General features: G+C 37.4%; 1 protein-coding gene across 1 annotated transcript in view; it reads left to right on the top strand.

The window, feature by feature from the left end:
• Positions 1-20,602, top strand: part of Ank3 (ankyrin 3) — a 320,745-nt gene that overhangs the window by 198,713 nt on the left and 101,430 nt on the right. The window contains 3 exon segments of the mRNA XM_047553901.1: positions 3,310-3,325; positions 3,328-3,381; positions 3,558-3,620. Coding sequence (XP_047409857.1) covers positions 3,310-3,325; positions 3,328-3,381; positions 3,558-3,620 — 133 coding nt within the window.

Below are 20,602 nucleotides of genomic sequence, written 5' to 3'. Positions count from 1 at the left end.
TCCATTTTGCCTAACAAAGAAAACAAGGCTTCCACCAGAGGAAGTACTCACATTGATTAGAAAGGCCATTGAAGTCCCTAAGACTTAGTCCAGCATTAGGGTATTTGAGACTTTATCTCAAACTAAGACACTACCTTGTCAGCCCAGCTTTAGCAGTTACTTGTGAATTACCTTAGACTGGACTGATATAGTCTAGGGTAGAGTCTTTAATCTTAAACTAGTAAACATAGCTTGACCTCCACCACAGGCACAATCTTCCTGCAGCCACAAACTGGCTCCTTGACAGCCATTTCTCTATAAGAATACTTTATTAGTCTTTCCAAGGTTTGAAAAGAAGAAAACCTGCTCTATGTGAACAGGGTATGATGTGGCAATTCTGAGAAAGATGCTTTAGTGAATGAGGTCACAATCATGGCAGCATAAGAAACGGAATGGAGAGAAACTGCACTTTAGAAGTTGTGATTCCTATCAGTTTTTAATTGCATTATTTAAAATGCTTTCTCCAAAAGCTACCAGTTGAATACCTTTGCATACCAATGTCAGTTTCTAGTACCATTCTTTAATAAAAGGAACCAGAGCTCCTTGGACACCTGGACAAAACTAGTACTAGAGAAGGAAATATACTGGATGGGCCTGGAACATCTTATAGTGCTGTCAAGTAGGGAATACTCTCCCACCACCAACAAAAATAAATGAACAACAAATGCACACACACAATGTTTAGGGTATGCCACGGAGACACATGAATCAACCGAGAGTTCCAAGTGACCAAAGGGGAACGATTTGAGCAAAATTAATGCTAAAAATTGGATTGGAGTTTAGGACAAAGTATAAAACAAATATTCCTAAGTCCATACTGATATAAATAAATGAGAAAGAGACACAAATTTCTCAGGCAAAAGAAATTCAAATAATTTATGAAAGTACTTCACTCTCAAGGAAGTGTAGAACATAATTTCCTACTGCTTCCACACGGGCTGAGCATTGTGATTAAAAACACACACACACACACACACACACACACACACACACACATACATGCAGGAAAATAACTTTAGACAAACCTGACAAACTGCCTCAGCCAGATGATCAAGGTCAACGTCAAGTCATAAGTCTTGTCAATGGTACGTACCCTTGACATGATAAGTGCTTTACTTTTGCAGTCTTCTTCCCAAAAACCTCTAACCCCATTCTAATCATAAAAGAAAACGCAAGACAAACCCCAGTTGGGTGATAATTATCTAAAACACCTTGCAAGTATAACTCTAGGCTATCAAAGTCATCAAAACCAAGGAAAGTCTGAGAAACTGTTATAGCCAAAAGAAGCCCAAGGAGACATGACAACTAAATACAATGTGTGCTATCCTGGATGCAATCCTGGGATAGAAAAGGACATTATGTTAAAATGAAGGAAATATGAATAAAATACAAACTTTAACGTATCAATATTGGTTATTGTGACAAATATACCATACTAATACAAGATTTTAATGATCAGGGAAACTCAGTGTGAGGTATATGAGAACTCTCTTTACTATCTACACAATTTTTTCTGTCAATCTAAAACTCTTCTAAAATTAAAATTTCTTTTTTAACAATTTATTTTAGTGTTAGCCAAAGAGGCACCAAATAATGTCTTATTTCAACACAATTACTGGGGATGGAAGTATAAATTACACTTATCAAGAATTATCTCTGGCTGGGGTTGTGGCTCAGTGATAGGGCACTTGCCTAGCATGTGTGAGGCACTGGGTTCAATTCTCACACATATAAATAAATTAAATAAAGGTCCATTGACAATTAAAAAAGAATTATGCCTAAGAAACAACATATACCCTTTCTTATTTTTAACAACATGACTTTGTTTTTAATTTAAATGCAAATCTTTGTAACTCTACCGTTAGTTTTTCATTTCTCAGAATCAAAAGGCAACTTATTTTTAAACTTATTTTTAAAAGTTACTTAAATTTTTTTTAACAAGTAATGCTGATGGTGTCTTTGGGATGAATATGATCTATATAAATACAAAGTTATCAGAGAACAAGAGGAAGAGTCATTAAGGCTACTGTTCTGTAACATGCTGTTCTTTAAAGTGAATCCCCCAAACCCTGACAGAAGGCCCCCACCTCCTGCCCAAGACCCAGTACCAAACTTGCACATTGAGATGCATGGTCGTGGCAGAAAAGCCTCCCCAGAGTTCTGGGGTCTGGCTTACCTGAGGCTCCTACCACCCTCCTGCCTAATCCTAGGCTTCCAGGGCTCTCTTACTGACCCACATCTCCAGCCATCCACTCAGGAGCAATGCCCACCAATGTGCTTTCAAAAACATCCATCTGTTCTTTAACATTTTTTGAGGTTAAAATGATCCTGGAAGTACATTGTCTCTCTTTTTTCAGGCACCTACTTGTAAAAATCATGTAATTTATGCAACTTTAATAATTTGATTTAGGAATTAAAAGTATACATAAGAGAAGACAAATTAAATAGGAATCCTGGCACCATTAATAAAAATATTTCTGGCTGTTAATTGGGCTTATTTTCAGCCAAGACCTTTAGTGGTTGTGTTAGTCAACTTTCCATTTTGTGAGAAACTCAACTTGAGGAAATTTTCATTTTGACTTAGTATTTAAAAAGTTTCAGTTCATGGTGGCTTGGCCTCATTGCCTTGGGCCTGTGGCCATGCAAAACATCATGGCAGGGAGCATATGTTAGAGCAAAGCTGCTTACCTTGTGCTGCCAGGAAGCAGAGAGAGACCCAGAAAGGAAGGGGCCAAGGTCAAAATATACCCTTCAATATACCAATCAAAGACCTACTTTCCCCACGTAGACCCTACCTAGTTGGCCCTACCATTGATACATTAATCTGTCCATGAGATCAGAACCCTAATGAACCAATCACTTCCCAAAGTCCCTAAGTTTAAACACTGCTACACTGGGGACCAAGTCAGTGCATGAACTTTTGAGGGACATTAAGTATCCAAACCAGCCTAGGTGCAGTGGAACATGTCTATAATTCCAGCTATTCAGAAGGCTAAAGGAGGATGACAGGTTTGAGACCAGCCCGGCCACCTTACTGAAACCCTGTCTTAATACTAAAAAGAAAACAATTTTAAAAGGGCTGCAGATGAGGCTCAATGGTAGAGTATCCCTGGGTTCAATTTCTGGTACCACAAGGAAAAAAAAAAAAAAAAAGGATAAAAAAGATCCAAACCATAAGTAACAATGGCACATTCCTCAGACCATGCAAAAGTACAGCAAAGTGGATACCTTAAAATGCTCACACTGAAGTGATTGATTTTTTGTTACTAGACCATCACAGAGAAGCACAAATGAACGTTCCAGAAACGATGAATGAAGTTCTTGATATGTCCGATGATGAAGGTAAGAAAGTGTCCTTTGAGTTCATAACAATTAAGAATTATGTTTTTGTTGGTTCCTGAAAAATGTTCATTGCAAAAATGTTTTTGGAAATATTTTGAAATAAATTGAAATGTTTTGTTTTGGTATCAGGAGTATGTATTTTCCATACACTTATATTGTTCGCTTAAATCATGCAGTTCGTAAAGCCAACGCCCCTGAAATGCTCAGTGATGGCGAGTATATCTCAGATGTTGAAGAAGGTATTTGTAAATTTTTACTGTGATGAAACCTAACTACCAGCTTTATCTTTCATTTCTTATCTTTGCAATGTAACACTTCTTTGAGTTACTAACTTTTCAAATTGTCTTGAGATTATTAATTTCTGTATTATTTAAAGAATGCATATTTAGTACTCTTGTCTTAAGTCTCATTCTTTGAACCCATTTTCCAACTTTAAAATAGAAAAATACCACTAGTTATCTGGATTATTTTCTATTGTTTCTGTCAAGCAGAAAACTGATGTCTGTACTGTTTTCATCAGAAATCTAAAAGGGAAAATTGATTAATATTTATAGTTAAAATATTTTATAAAATAAGAAGAGGTATCCTTACAGGTAAGTTATCAAATGCCCATTCTAAGATTTATTATAAGTTCTGCAGTAAAATTTCCTTTTGATCTTCAACTAATAGTGAAAACTCAGCCTGAACAAAAGTATTGTCAAGATCCAAACATTTAGTAATGATTTGATAAAAAGATCAAAATGATTGAAACTATACCTCATATGTTTAAAGAATCCATTTTGTGCCTTAATTAAAACAAAATGCTTTTGATCAGGTCATACTATATATATACATGAATACATGGCATATTTAAAAGGTCCATTGGAAAATTAGCATTTTTATAAGTGAAGAAACATTGTAAAGATGACAAATTTTGGAGTCTCACAGAAAAAATGAAATGTTTGCTGTTGCAGAATCTATATTTAAGTTTTGTTTCTTGAATCATTTAACTCTTTACATTATTTATTGTACCCTCAATTTGCTACTTCTCAAGGTACTTTTCTCTAGGATCCATCTTCGTGTTGCTGCTGGTTGTCTTCTTTGTTGTTGTTGTTGTTGTTGTTGTTGTACCTACTTTAATTTTTGGTTCATTCTTTGATTTGCACAAATTTCACTGGGAACCTAAATAGTGGAAAAGCCTACCTGATCCTAGGTCATTTTAACTTTTTCAGTATTTAAGGACCTCTTATTATAAGTGTATTATGGCTATGGACTGTGAACCCAGGAGAGCTAATGCTCTGTGGTCTTCAGGGACCTGAAAGGACCTACCTTATCATTTATAAATGTTTTGATAAATTTAAATGGTTTTTTAATTCATTTTTTTTCTTTATCTCTAAACTATCCGATAAATGTTTACCTCCCTTCTATCTCCAAGTAGATCATCGTTATAACTGCTTTAGGAATTTTAAAGTAATATGTCTTGCTTTCATACAGTGTGTTTTCATACAACATTTCAGAGTTATATTTTGTGTGCAGAAGATAAAAGAGATGATATTCTTATGTGGATGTATATACATATAAAACATGTCAAAAGTTTACTTTTCAAATGAAATTATTATGAAATATGACAAACAGACATAAAAAAATGTATTGGTCTTTTAACAAAATATCCAAAGTTAGCCACACTGATGAGAGGCCAAGTTTGAATGGACTATATAACAGTCTTATATATGCAGATAACTAATCAAATAATTTCAAAACAAGATTCATTTTGAATCTCTAAATTTGAATAAAATTGATCCAGCTATTTAACTAGAAATCACAATCATTTCCTTTATCTCAGCTTGCAAATTCAAAATTAACAAATTTTAATTATATGTGTTTAACAGACAAATTTTAATTTTATCCATCTTTTTAAAAATTATTTCTTACTTTATGGGTGTTTCCTAAATGACTTGATTCTATAATGTCATAGAATTTGATGTTGAAAGAATGTCTTAAAGGTCACTCAACCTGAACAAATATTTGGTGCTAGAATCTCATTTGCTTAGGAGCTCTGTTGCCCAAATGCCTCACATGATAGAATTTCCCTGATTCTCAAAACTGCCTAGTCAAATTTGAACAACTCGGGTCTTCAAAAATTCCCCATTTTATTGACTTTCCTTCTAATCATTTGGCTTCTAATCATTTGATTTGGGCTCTGATATATTTGACCAAGTTCATGAAGGAACTGAGTTCTAAATGCTATTTAGAACAAAATCTACCTTTCCCATGTAACACTTATTTAAAATAGGTTTCCTGGCTTTTTCTTAAACTGTCTTTTTTGTTTTTCCTCTAGGTGTATCATTGCCATTTCCTCCTGCCATTCCTCTCACCAACTTGGTCCCCTATATGCCTTTCAACTTGTGCATATCAATCTAGAATTTAGGTGTATTGAGCACAGTATTCTAGATGTAGTCTAATCAATACAGAGTAGAAGGGCTACTGCTTTCTCCATGGAATATATTTAAAAATCAATTCTTGAAGATTGAGATTTTTTGAAGTTACAATAGACATTTAATTCTACTTACTGTTACTGTCAGCTAAGATTCCTTACATGAACTCTGCCAAGCCACATTTGCCCAATCATGTGTTTGTTGTTCTCTGATGCATAAATTAGCATTTCTACATTACTGCAAATCCCCAAACCAATCATTTTGAAATTTTGAATCTAAAAGGACTCCTACAACTTTAATGACAGTTTTGACTTCTGACTCATTTGCCTGATGGTCTCACCAGAGCTTTGATTGTCATTTTAGTTGGATTTAGTGTTGCCAATTTGAGTAAGCCCTTATGCATCTGTGGCAAATGCTCATCTCCATGAAACCATAGGCATGATGTGAATAAATCTATCTATAAGAACTAGTGAGAGATCATCACATTGATATCCCAGGTTGCTGAGTTTAACAGCAGCTTTTGGAAGCAAGTAAAAATAATAATCAACAAATAGTACCAGTTTATATTGAGAACGAAGAATGAGTTTGTAATATGGAAAAATAAAATTTTAAACTTAATCTATACAAATAGAGTAAATATCAGGAGATTAATACCAAGACTGATCTCTTCGTTTCTCTTCTTTGCTTTTTCCTTCTTTTTCTCCTCTTCCTTTAGTCTACTATAAGACATTAATGTAGGTGAAAGAATGTTCAAATTAATTTTTCAAAAAAAAGAAGAAATGTAATGAAAACAAGTCTCCACAATGTTTTCATTTAATGACCCAGGTGAACAATGGGGCAGAGATACAGAGTAGAACAGAGGTTTCAGCAGCTTCAGCAGAGCAGTGGGAGCAAAGGACCAAAGGAGCCTTATCTAGGTGTGTTGTTAGCTCACAGGTATGCAGGTGGCGGCAAGAGAGCTCCTCAGAGGGCCAGTCGGGTTATAGGTCCTCAATCTTCTACTGTCTTTTATCTCAGTACTTATTACATACAGGTTACCTTAATATACATACAAAATCAATCTCTCAATTCCAGCACCAGTTAGATTCTTACGTTTTGCAATGAAATTTGCAATCTAAAAAGAAAGAAACTATGAGAAGAAGAAGAACAGAGAAAGGAGAGAATACATGTAAGAGCAAGAGGGTGGGGGAGACAGAAAGAAAGAAAATTGAAATTAAGAGTCAAGTTCTTTCAGTTTGGGTTCAGAGTAGCTTTGGTTCAACTTTGATCTTTCTTCTTCTTTTTTTGCCATGCTGGGGATTTGAACCCAAGGCCTTGTGCTTGCCAGGCAAGCACTCTACCAACTGAGCTCTATCCCCAGCCTTCAACTTTGACCTTAAATTGCAAGTTCCTATAAAGTGTCTTTTGTAAATTAAAAAAAAAAAAAAAAAAAAAAAAAAATATATATATATATATATATATATATATATGTGTATGTTTGTGTGTGTGTATGTATGCAATTTTAGCTTGCAGAATTCTAGTGGGATGGGGGTATACTTACAGATTTAAAGAACTATAGACGGGACATAACAAGGAATGCAATTCAGCCATGAAAAGTAAAAACCAAATAGGCAGCTCTATGAAATACAATTCTGCAAGGCAGGTTTACGAGACAACAGCTGAGTGAGGTCAGCCGTTGGCCAAGAAGAATTATCCAATTCTTAGCTACTGAAAAATTTGATAGGGTTGCAAAATCTCTTTCAGAATCAAATTCAGACATTGAATACTGAAAGAAGAAAGTAAAAGACCAAGTATAAGTGTGGTAGCAATAAGTTTGATATACATAATAAGCAGTGATATTCAGCACATAGTGGTGTGATGGACATAAGGGTAAGGAAGGGCAAGCTCAGCTCAGCTTTGTGCCCGGTGGAAGTCACAACCAATGAAGATCTACCAATTTCCAAGAGCTGAAGGGGCAGGTTAGGCTCCTGTGAGCCCCGTCCTGCCATTACACAGGTGAGGCAGCAGAGACAGCAGGATAGTGACAAAGCTGGTCAAGAGAACAAATCTGACACTGTGGTTGTGGATCATCTCTTCATTGTTGGTCTAACTTGATCTGCACTCTTAAATCCAGAACCTATGGATTGGCTTTTAGCTTCAAAAAGGGAGTATATTTAAGGTGGTTTGAGAAAGTCTGAATTTGAGTTTCGGTTTGACCCTCTGTGGCTGCAAGGCATTGAGAAAATTCCTAACAACTCTAGACCTTTCTTTGCAAATGTGGAATAAAAATAACAGTACCTCCAAATGACACCTGAGGATAGGAGGAGGTTGGGGTTTTTTACTTTTGTTTTTGTTTTCTTTTTGGTAAATACTAAAGTGCTATCCAATTATAAGGTGTGTATATTTAAATTAGGACATGTTTTTAACCTCATGGTATCTCTGGATAAACATCCCCGAGGGCTAGAGAATAAAATGAAAAAAAAAAAAAATCTTTAACAACCTTTCAGAGCTTCATGAAACTGGCTCTGTGGTTGAAGGAAGTTAAACAAGTTTCTTTCTTAAAGGGCTACTCAGATCTCTTTGAATCTTTGAAAGAATCACAGTAGTATGGAATGTATGTCAAACATTTGATGCGGAACTGCTTTGTCTCCAGGCTTGTGGGGGAACTAATGTTCCTTTGAAAACACTTCGGAATTGCTGTATTCTCGTCAAGTAGAAAGAACCTAAGATATTCAAGAAAATCTACTTTTCATCTGTAGCATTTGTATAATGAATAGTTAATGGCAGTAGGATGTCCTAAAATAAATGCTAGCATAAGGAATTTGCAAAACTTTGCCACTTTGTGTTTATAGATCTAGCAGCTCCTCCATTTAGAATCTGAGTGTCTTTGTAACCTTAAGGTTTTACATCTCTCCATATCTTGGTATTCTCATCTGTAAAACAGACATCCACTGCACAGATTCTGGCAAAAGTCAAAAAATGTAGTTAGCACTGTGAGTTTATTAAATGGTAGATGTACTGGGTACAGTGTTATAAACTTGTATTCCCAACATTTTGGGAGGCCGAGGCAGGAGGATCACAAGTTTGAGGCCAGCCTGTGCAAGACCCTCTCTCAAAACAAAAATAACTAGGGGTGTAGCTCAGTGGTAAATTGAGCCCTTGAGTTCAATCCCCAGTACCACTCACTACAAAAAAAAAAAAAAAATGTATGTTTAAGGAACAAATCATATTCTTGGAAATGTAATACTGTCACAAGGTAATAGTAATTATTTTTTCAAGAATTTCATGAAACTAACATAAAATAGTTTCCTCTGACTATTGGTAAAAGACTATATAGTTCAAAGTAGAAATTCAAGTACAATAAATGTAAACATAATTTCAGAAAGATTTTAGGAACTCAAAGCAAGTAATTTTAGTAAATACATCAGAGTATTCTCAATTAGGAGAGAATAAATCGAATTCAGTACAATTTAAAACTCAAAAAAGGAACAGGAATTGCTTTGGGAAGTGTGAAATGGAATCTTAAGAAAACCACCTGAAAAAAATACTCTTTAGGACCTTTTGCCAAAAACCTGCTACCCTAATCTACTAATCATCCTAATAAGTAAATAGGACTATTATGTTATTAGCTAAATAGGTTTGGAAAGAGGTCATAAAGATTAGCTTCCCTCAGGTGAACCAAAAAGCAAGTGGTGTGTGTGTGGGGGTTGGATTTTTGTGTGGAATTTTTGTTTGTTGTGATTTTTTTTTTTTTTTTTTTTTGTGGTGCTGGGAATTGAATCCAGGGGTATTCTACCACTGACATGCATCCCATCCTTTTTATTTTTATTTTGTGACAGGCTCTTGCTAACTTGCCCAGGCTGGCCTCAAATTTGCTATCTCCTACCTCAAACTCCCAAGTCACTGGGATTACAGGCTTGTGCTACTGTGCACTGTTGGGATGTTTTATTTTTGCAGTGCTGGAAATTGACCCCAGGGTTCTGCACATGCAAGGCAAGCACTCTACCTCTGAGCTTCACCCTGAGTACCAGGAGTGGTGGTGGTTTTGTCATTGCTGTTTTTAGCAGCAGCAAAAATTGTTCTTCACCTTAAGTTTTATCATTCTAGGACTAACTTTTAAATCATGTCAGTTAACTTTTTGCCTGATACTTCTCTGCTTATAATTGGTGCTTCAAATAGATGTTACATAGTTGCATGCATCTGGCAATGATAATGGTAACTGAAATGCCAGAAGGAAAGACCAAATTTCATTCTCTGTTGAATACCGCGAATTCAGTATGGTGCTTGGCACATGACAGAGCTTCAGTAACATGTGTGGTTAGTTGTGTAGAAGGAAAGGGAGACCCAAAGGAAGGATAGTGGTACTGGTTTTCTAAGAATAGGGTAGAGGATTTGCCTGCCATATTCCTTCCTCTTTCCATTAAACCCCTTTTCACTGAGAGTTATGGGCTGTGTGCTGAATTGATAAACAGTTTTATAATGACTCTCCCAAGGCATATTTGCATCTTAATAGTTAATGGACATAAAAGAATTTCCAGCTAAAGAAAATGATATGTTTACTGTGACAGGGATTTATTCTAAAACAAAGTCTGTTTTATCTTTGATATCCTCTCTTTGCAATTGGAATTGTTTAGAGATTTTTCACCTACACGCTCCCCTTCTCCAGTTATATATATTTCCACTTAGATTCTCAGATAATTCATCAAGTCCTAAACAGAGTCTTCCAAGAAAGTGTTTCTTTCCACCCTTCTCCATTGGTAAATGACTCCCTCCACCCAGCCAGAGCCTGTGAGTTATATGACATCTCCCTTTTCTTACCATTCATATCCAGTCAGGCAAGTCACATCAGTTCTACTTCCAGGATGCATCTCAAATCCCTCTTTTCCTGTCCATCTCCATTATCACAACCCTAATCCAATACACCAGCATCTCTCATGGGATACTGTGGAGGCCTCCATTATAAGTCTCCACTTATTTCAGAGACTCAGCTTTCTGCGTAGCATCCACAGCAGTCCTTTAAAAGTATCAGTTGAATCATGTTATTCTGTTCTCCAGCTTAAAACCCTCCAAAGCCTATAGTTATACTTTTAAGATTCACTCATGCTCTTGCACATGATTTTAGTTCATTCATTATTGTGTTTGTATAATTTTCCATTGAATGTCTATAGTGCTGTATTGAAGTTATTCACTCTACTGTTGTGACTTGTTTCCAGTTTGACCATTTGGAAACAAAGCTGCTACAATCCTTCTTATATGTCTCCTGGTACACATGGACATACACTTTTGTGGCTTTAGAACTATGAGTATAATTGCTGAGTTGTAGGTTATACAAAGACAGGAGAATTCGTCACAACCAGGCATCAATAGATTAGGATTGTAAGATTAGAGAGGGAGATTAAAAAACAAAAAAGCAAGGCAAAGAATATTGTAAAGAAAGGGATTGCCATAAGGAGGGAGGAGAGGCCTGTGATGGGGATGAGAAGACTTCTGAGGCACTGGTGGTTTTCTTTTTCTTAATCTGGATGGTGTTTGTTTTATATCAATTTGTTTAAATGTACATTTACATTTTATGTATTTGTGTTGTTTCATCTCATGATAAAAGTAGCCATCCTCCCAAATAATACAAATGCACCACAAAATAATACAAATACACACCAAAAGAATAAAAGAAAAGAAGAAAAGAAAATCCCTCCAAACGCTTCACATTATACTTAGAATAATCTCGTCTCTTTCCATGATCAACAAACCCCCTGTGATAGGGACCCTGGCTGTCTCCATTTTCCTCTCAATCACACTTTCTAATGCCTTCCTAGTATTCGTCTTGTATTAGTCATTAATTTCAGGGGGAAGAGCAGACTTGTTCTGTAAAGGGCAAGTGATAAATATTTTCAAATTTTCAGGCATATGTTCTCTATCACAGTTACTGTCCTCTGCCATTAGAACACAAAAAGCAGGCAGAGAGTCTACCTGGGCATCCAGGTATGGCTATGCGACAATAAAACTATTTATAAGAGTAGGAAAATTGGCTTATAAACTTAGTTTTCCAAGTTTTTGATTAATTTTGTTCATTTTCTTTCAAATTAGACTTAACTGCATAGGAGCAGAGCTATCCTGGTCACTGTTACAGCTCTGAGGACATGCACACACATGCCCTCTTTTACAAATGAATGCATGCACTGGCCTGCCTCCATCCATTTATCTGAGACTGCCCCTGTCTAGAATTCCACATAAATGAACACTTTCAGCATCATAAACAAGCTGCTTGCTCATTTATTGAGCTTGCGATGTGCTAGGCATTAAACTATAAACACTTCATGCATTATGTCATTTCATCCTCACAGTGAGCCTGAGTTAGGGCCATTGCTATTTGCATTTTATAGATGTGGAAAAAAGGTTCCACGAAGTTAGGAACCTTGATCAAGGTCATGCAGATGGTCAGTGCTGGGGCTGATATTGACAGCCTTTGTACTTCACTTCTGCTCTAATATGGATGTTGTCTGGTAACTTGGATGAATGCCCTACAGCTGTTGAGTTATTTAAGTTTTAAATGAGATCATTTATAAAATGTTTAACCTAAATTGGCATGTGGTAACATCTCAGTAAATATTGGTAACTTACCTTGATTAATTTTCTAAAAGTACTTGAGAACATTATTAGTACTAGTATTAATCCTATTATTCCCAATTTACATTTAGTCCTAACTTAAAGCCCTAATTTAAGGTGTTATTAGTCCTGATTTACATTAAGGAATCAGGCTGAAAGAGTTTTAGTATTTATTCAAGTTTAGATAGTCAGTGAAACTGGAATTTGAATTTAGGTTATTTGCTTAGACCTGCACAATGAGATGGTGTAAGCAAAGAAGAGATCACATGATAAGGAAATTCAAAAGAAAGGGAGATGACTAAAGGCCTCAAGAAGGAGCTTGAAAAGCATTTTAAAGAATAGATAAATTTGGACAAGCAGAAATTACTGGGAGGGGTGGAGGAGGGTGGGGATTGAAAAAGAGATGTTACAAATTCAGAAATTGTTTTGGTCAGTATCAGAGACAGACCTCCACAGGAGCTCAGCAGTGGGAGTGTGACACCAAGTCCTGGCCTGGGTGAGGTCCCTTAGGGTAGGGCACAGGTAAGAAGAGCAGCTGTCTGGAGTCCTCAGGCACACTGACATTTAGAGGGATGTGGAAGGATATGAGAAGCAGCAGTGAGGGAGAGAGGCAGGCAACTAGAAGTGTGGGTTCCAGTGGAGACCAGGGAAGACACTTCTATGAGAGAGTTTTCCATGGAATGTGCCAATCAAATGAGTACCAGCAATATAGGAAACTTTGGTAACCTTATCAGTGGCCACATTCACATGACCACATGGATATACACACAGGGGAGAGCACATAGGTCCTATATGGGCAAGGAAGGTCAGACCAAAGTGTATGCTTTTCCCCCACAAAACTGAGACAATAAGGAGCTAAGCAACCTGTGGAATGTTTAAGAGATGGTAGGGAGTTAAGTGTCCTAGTGCCTTTGTTTACTTTAGATAACAGGCTGTTTTTTTTCTTTTTTTCCATTTGCCCGAAACGAGTTGTAATTCTGAATGTGCTGTTCCCCTTTGAAATAATTTCTGCCCCTGTCCATCTACCTGTAAAGTCTGACCTGCCTCATGTGAAAGCAGGTCCTCATCTAACCACTTTTCATCCCTCCTGCTCACAGTAGTATCCTTACTACAGAGTGAAGAAAGGTAAACCCAGGGAATGTCAGCACTGAGCATGAATCCGTGAGGGAAGGCAGGGCTGTGGGCAGACAGCTGGAAGCCGTGGAAGAGGGTCCTGATCACTGGGCCAGAACCTGAATGAAGACGAGAACTGAGAAGAGGTCCCACATGTCTTTGCCTTGAACACGTACATTGTTGGGGTATTGGTTAGAAATAAAACCAACCAATAAATGGGTATTTATTGCCTGGCTTTAATGATGGGCAGTTGGGTATAGGAAAGGAGGTCAAATCCTTGCCTACAAAATACACACTCTGCTGGGGCATGGCGGCACACGCCTGTAGTCCCAGCAAGGCAGGCTGACAGGCAGTAGGGTCACAAATTAAAGGCACTCAGCAACTTGGGCCTTAAGCAACTTAGCAAGACCTTGTCTCAAAATTTAAAAAAAGGACTGGAGAGGTAGCTCAGAGATAAAGTATCCCTGGATTTGATCCCCAGATCTCCAATACTGAAAGAAAAACAAAACTTTCTCTCTCTGTCTCTGTGAATCTCTCTCTCTCTCTCTCTCTCTCTCTCTCCTCTCTCTCTCTCTCTCTCTCTCCTCCCTCTCTCTCTCTCTCAGCAAAGTGCCTAGTACCTTTCATTTGAGGGGGTGGGAGGTACTGGGGATTGAATTTAGGGACACTTAACTACTGAGCTACAATCCCAGTTTCATTTTTTAATTTTGAGACACGGTCTTGCTAAGTTGCTGCGGCTGGCCTCAAACTTGCGATCCTCCTGCCTTAACTGGAGCTACAGGAGTATGCCACCACACCCAGCTCCTGATACTTCTTTGTAAGTACAAGGGAACAGTGAACATGTTCCTGTACTGTACAGCTTTTATATGTCTAACTAATGAATAGCTAAAACAATGAGGTCTTGATTTGGGGTTGAGTTTAGATGAAGAGCTAAGAAAGAATAAACAGAAGAAACCCATTGCCCAGATATTGCTGCCTTGAATTTAGCCTCCTAATTTATCTTCTTGTTAGAACTAACATTTTAATGCCTGATTTCACAGGACTAGTTTGTGGCCAGTCATTATTCATTATCTAGTCTTTACAAATGGCATGGGTTTTCAGTAATGGGTGCAGGGTGGATAATCTTGTCCTTCTTTCAACCTGCGTTCTGTCCTTAGATTTAAGTACTTATTTGACCAAGTCAGGGTAATGTCTGATCCTACTTAGATGACTAAGGTGAATTTCTACATTAGGGTTAAGAAGTAGTGATAAGAATATGAAAACAAATTAATTATGTATCTCTCTTAGCATTTGTCTTTTTCTATATCTTTGCAGGATAGACACTGAATCCTTTTTCTTTTCTGTGATGGGTTTGTTTATTAACCCAACCAAGATCACAGGGGACGTTTTTCATTGCTACATCTGGAAAAGTTCCAGCACTGAGTCACGCATGCTTACTTTAGAAACTAGCCAGGATTAAGGAGCAGTAAACTGCTATACAGTTCTTTAAAAAGAGGCACATGCAGCCACAGTGAGCAGAATAAACTTTAAGGAATGAAATTGGGTTTGTACTCTTAAAAATAATTAATCTGAACAGAATCATTTGTTCTGTGGGATGACAGTAGTTTGTTGTTGTTGTGCAAACTTTGCCATTCAAACCCCCATTCTTTTTTGGCCACCTACAAAGCCGGGGTCAAATGAGTAGTGCAAGCGAAGGAAAGAAGACTGAAGTGATGGTCCCACAGGAATCTGTGAATCTTAAAAAGATAACATGATTCTTCAGTCTTCCCAAGGTCACCTATGGGCACTCATTGCTCATTTAACCATTTTCTCCACTTACCCCATAGTTATCACCTATTTTGAGAAGAAAAGCAAAATAGTGTATTTCAGTCCTTGAAAGAACAAGGACTGCAGGAAGATGATGGGAAATGAAGGTTTAAAGTAAAGTCCGGTCCTCTGGTCCTTCTTGACTGAGAGGAAAGGCAGAATGAAGCCCCAGCGGGAGGGCATTTGCTATATTCTTTAGCTTGAGCATGAGGCTGTCAGCTTTTCTCTGAGCCTCCAAATACACCAGGAGGTAACGGAATAGTGGGCGGGGCTCTAGCACCGTGTGGTCCTCCAGCCTGATGCAGAAGTACCTGAACACATGGGACCTCTTGAAGTTGATGGCCCAGCTCCAGCCTCCACACATCACCTCCTGTCTTTTATCACCTCTCAGAATCTTCAGAGTAAACTTACTTTACCTAGGCTCTCGCTTCAAACTGCAAAATGAAAGGAGACATACAGATCTGGAATCTAAGGAACTTTCCCATTAATGTGACTTTAGGGTAGAATTTGACTTTTAGAATTAAATTCGAGTGGATCAAGGCCCTAATCCTACTGTATTCCTCTTGCTTCCTAGTTTCATTGCCTTGATTTTTTTGAAAATGAAAATACCAGAAGATCAAAGGAAAAGTCACATGAGCAAATAGTCTTTTGGATATTTTTAGTTGAAAATTTATTGTCTAAATGTAGGATGAGAGAGATAAATCTTTCTACTACCCTTTTGATTTAATGAGAAAAGTTCCTCTTAGAAGTTATCTATACTTTTGTGTCCCTTACTTGAACTTTCGGCAAATAAAAACATGTTAGATCTTATTTTTCATTATTAACTCCTTTTAAGGGGTTAATACCACACCCGGTTGCTTTAAAGATGAAAAGAAATAGCATGTATGAAGCGTTTAGAACAATGACTGGAATACAGTAGGAACCCAGCAAATGGCAGTTGCTCTTTTTATGTCGGATGGCTTCAACTGTCCTGCTTCCTGCTTTAGGATTGGAATTAGGGCAGGATAGCATGAGAGGATGGGGAAGAGCTTCAAGGGTGTGAGTCTCCAGTTTTAAAAAAGAAGAGTAAGTCGACAAAATAATTGCATTTCCATGGATATACGTTGCTTGTCACTGGGATGGCAATTGTTCCTCTGTAATCCAATTCCAAGGGCCCTAAAGATATGACCCAACTAGCCCATTTCCTGCCACTCATTTATTTGCCTCTCACTTCAGTGAAGCTGCCAGCTTGCTGTTCTCAGAACATTCCCATTCCTTCTCTATTTTGCAGTGTCCTCTGGGAATGGCCAACTTCCCATTTCACTCCTCTCTACCTCACATACCCTCCATTGGCCTCTACCAAATCTACTCAGTTAAATGCCATCCTTGGAGCTCTTGTGATAGTTTGTGGTTTCTCCTGCTGCTCTTCTGCCATGGTGGTGTAGAGGTTAAGTTTGGTTTCTGCAACCTGACTATTTGGGTTCCAACCTAGACTCTGCTCCTGACTTAACATGAGTTTTTTTCTTTTTTCTTTTCTTTTCTTTTTTTTTGTACTGGGGATTGAACCCAGGAGCACTTGAACACTGAGCTTCATCCCCAGGCCTTTTAATTTTTATTTGGAGACAAAGTCTTGCTAAGTTGCTGAGGGTCTCACTGAGTTTGAGGCTGACCTTGGACTTGCAATCCTCTTGCCTTGGCCTCCTGAGTTGCTGGCTTTACCGGTGTGCACCCACCACACCCTGCCGACATATGAGTTTCATAGAATCAGTTAAACTCTTTGAATATGTTTCTTCTTTGTCTATAAAAGGGAATGAGGGTAACTTAGGGTTGGGAATTAAAACATGCTTGTTCTGTCACTTAGCACTAAATAAATACTAGTAGTACAATGTTTGTATTATCATGTGTGTCCTGGTCTTCTTTATTGGAGACTAAGTGCTCAAGGGCAATAGTTGGTTGTACTGTCTGGATATTTAAATTGGTTTGCAGACCAGTAACACTGCAGTCCCCTGAAAGTTGGTTACATGTGCCAAAACTAAGGGCCTTTCCTAGACCTGTGGAATTGTCATCTGCAGTTTAACAAGTATCCCATCTGATATAAATAATGTGTCTACATTGAAATTCACTTATTTAATTGAATTCAGTTGTTTCTGAAGCTGGTATTTTAATTACTCTGATAATTCCCACCTGCAAAATAGATAATCCTGACAGTCAATACTACCATTAGATATTACTCTCATTTTCCTGTAAAATTCCTTTAAACTAGTGATTCTTAAAGTGCAATCCCTAGACCTGCAGCCTCAGAATGACTTGGGAATTTGTTGGGAATGCAAGTTTTCAGGTGATTCTGAAGCACCCATAGGTTGAGAACTATTGCTTTAAAGCATACATAGGGAAGCTACCAGAAGTAGCACATGAATAACATGCCTCTCCTTCTCCCTGTCTTGTTGCTTCATTTTTCTTTCTTTTCCATCTCTTATAGAAGCAAGTAAGGTAAAATATCATAAAATCTTTTATTTCCTCTCCCTGTTTACTAGATATCCACTGATACTCATGCACATTTTAAGCTCTACATGACAGGCTTATGTATGACATAATACTGTTTCTGGTGGCCAGAACACACAGCCTTTATGATTTATCAGTCCCTATGTTTTGTTTTGTTAATTTTATTCATTTTTTGAATAGGTGATAGATGCACATGGTACAAAATTCCCAAGGTACGAGAGTTTACAGTGAAAAGTAAGTCACCCTCTCCCTTCCTCTGGTAATTATAGTTCCTTCTTCAAAGGAAATCACTGATCTTTCAATCATTCCACACATTTGTTGAGCACCTACTATATACCAAGCACTGTATGGGCACTGGATGTGGAACCCAAACTGGCAAAATCCCTTGCTCCCAAATAACCTAGTATCGTTTGATAGCTAGCACACTTCCAGTAGTTAAACCTAGGGCTCTAGAGTCGAATCAACTGATTTTGAATCCCATCTCCCCATCTTTTTTTGCCTCCCAGTACTAGGGATCTAACCCAAGGCACTGAGCTATACACTCAACCCCAAGAACCTTCCCTAAGTCTGTGGAAGCGTGTTTTTAATTATTTTGTGACAGGGACTCCCTAAGTTGCCTAGGCTGTCCTTGGACTAGTGATCCTCCTACCTCAGCCTCCTGAGTAGTTGGAATTAGAAACCTGTACCACCACACCCAGCCCATCTTTCCCATATTCTAAATGATCTTGGTCTATTTAGTCCATCATTGCAAACTGGGTTTTCTTGATCTTAGAGATAACAATTCCTTTTTAATAAAGTTATGAGAATTGTAGAACACATGTATTTATGTGTGTTTATACACACCCCACATATATATGAAGCACCAAGAACAGTGCCCATAACAAAGTAAGTGCTCAATAAATATTGGTGTTAATTATAATGATGTGATTGATCTCTTTCTCCTTTCCTATGGTGCAGACTAGAAGTGGTTAAATGATTTATTTTCTTAGAAGTCTTCATTTCCTCTCTTTGATGATCAAAAAATCACTTTTTAAAGAGTACAGTAAAATTAAGTTGTATAAGTTTGATTATTAACTGTGTATAGGACTATTTGCTGAGCTCTCTCAAGAAACCAACTAATAAATCACTACAGTATAGAAATTGTTCTTTATTCTTTCAAATCTATCTTTTTTTTTAAGCTTCGTGTAATTTGGAGGTTTTGTACTATAATTTCACCTTTTTAATGTCACAAAATACATATTGTGGGGGAGATTCTGTATTTCACAGGACAAGAATTAAGCACTTCTGAGCAAAATTTCTAATCATATAGTTTGGTATAGTTATATGAAGGAACTTTATGAACCAACTCTGCAACCAGCTGGGAAAACATCTTTCAATTCCTAGAAAAGCAACCAAAATATTGGGGTTCTTGTTGTTGTTTGGTTCTGTTTTTTGCAAGGGGGGGATGATCTTAAGGTTAAAAAAAGATTAGAAGTAATTACATGTAGAAAGGAGGGTAGGAGGGGAGAAAGATGAAAAAGAGGCACTCCTAGAAAGAAAGCAGTTATAAATATTAGGCTAAGAACTATTTCTTTGTCATAAAAAGGATCATTAGAGGGTATAATGAAGATTGACAGGAAGTTGGATTGAGTGTTTTATGTCATGTACTGGACCATTAACATGAAATCTAAAAAGAAATGAGGGTAACCTATTTGGTAATCATTTAGTTTATTTTTTCTTAATCTTTGTACTTGATTTTATTTTGTGTTGTTTTCCTATAGACAAAGTTTATCTATGAATGGTTTGTTACAGTGCAGGAAATCTTTTCTCCTCGCTTAAGAATGAAATACAGAAAAGTAGGAAAATGGGAGAGCTGGGAAATTGAAGTATATGCCTCCAAAGGCATTTTACTATTGGTTAATGATGGGTTCCAGGTAGATTTGGGAATTTTGTGTTCTCTTTAAAGCATTTTCTATGTTCTGGTGTCTTATTGACATAAATGGATTAACAATAAGAACATTAGACTCAATGGAAGTTTGGAAAGTCATGAAGTCAATACTAAATAGATGAGACCTTTTCTAAGGCTCTGGCCACTGTACTTCTGGTCTTTGTCTATATTGATCATATAATGTGCTAGAGAGCTAACTCTGATTTATTAAGAGTACATTAGGTAACTAGTGTGTGACTTCTCTTCCTTGGCTTACCTTTGGACCTTGTCATTTCTCATTTCTCTGTTTTGGTTACAAAATAACAACCCATCTCTAAACTCAGCAGTTCAATTTAATATTATCTCCTGTGGTTAAGTGAGTTCTGCTGGACTCTTGAGATCTTTTATGAGATTGCAGTCAGATTGTGACTGAGGCAGGAGTAACATCACTAAGTATTCAAGCTGGTGTTTTCATTCAGAAGTCTGGCACCTCTTTGGATGGCTGGCAAAGCTGAGGAGTGGCTGGTTCTCTGTAAAAGAAAGTTCTCCATGTGGCTGCCTCAAGCTTCTTTATAACATAGTAATATCATGGTAATCAGATTTCCTGCATTGAACTGGCTTCCACAGGTGTACTAGGACTGAGAGATAACCTTCAAGGTTTCTTTAAACTTAGATTTAAAGGTCATACAAAATCACTTTCCCTGAATTTTACTGTTCAAAACTCTAGCCAACCCAGATTCAAGTAAGGGCCATATGCAAGGAAGGGCATGGGAAGAAGGAAACATGGGTTTATTGCAGGTGGGAATAGAAGGACATCTTTAAAGGCTACCAACATCCTCTTTGCCAAAAGGTAGTCAGACTTAACCTACAACACAACTGTTATTCCACTGCTCCAAACACATCTAGGAAACAGAAACCT

The sequence above is a fragment of the Sciurus carolinensis genome, chromosome 5 (genome assembly GCF_902686445.1).
Source record: "Sciurus carolinensis chromosome 5, mSciCar1.2, whole genome shotgun sequence".
Lineage (NCBI taxonomy): Eukaryota > Metazoa > Chordata > Mammalia > Rodentia > Sciuridae > Sciurus > Sciurus carolinensis.
The sequence above is the reverse complement of the archived record's forward strand: the minus strand, read 5'-3'. Positions and strand labels throughout refer to the sequence as shown.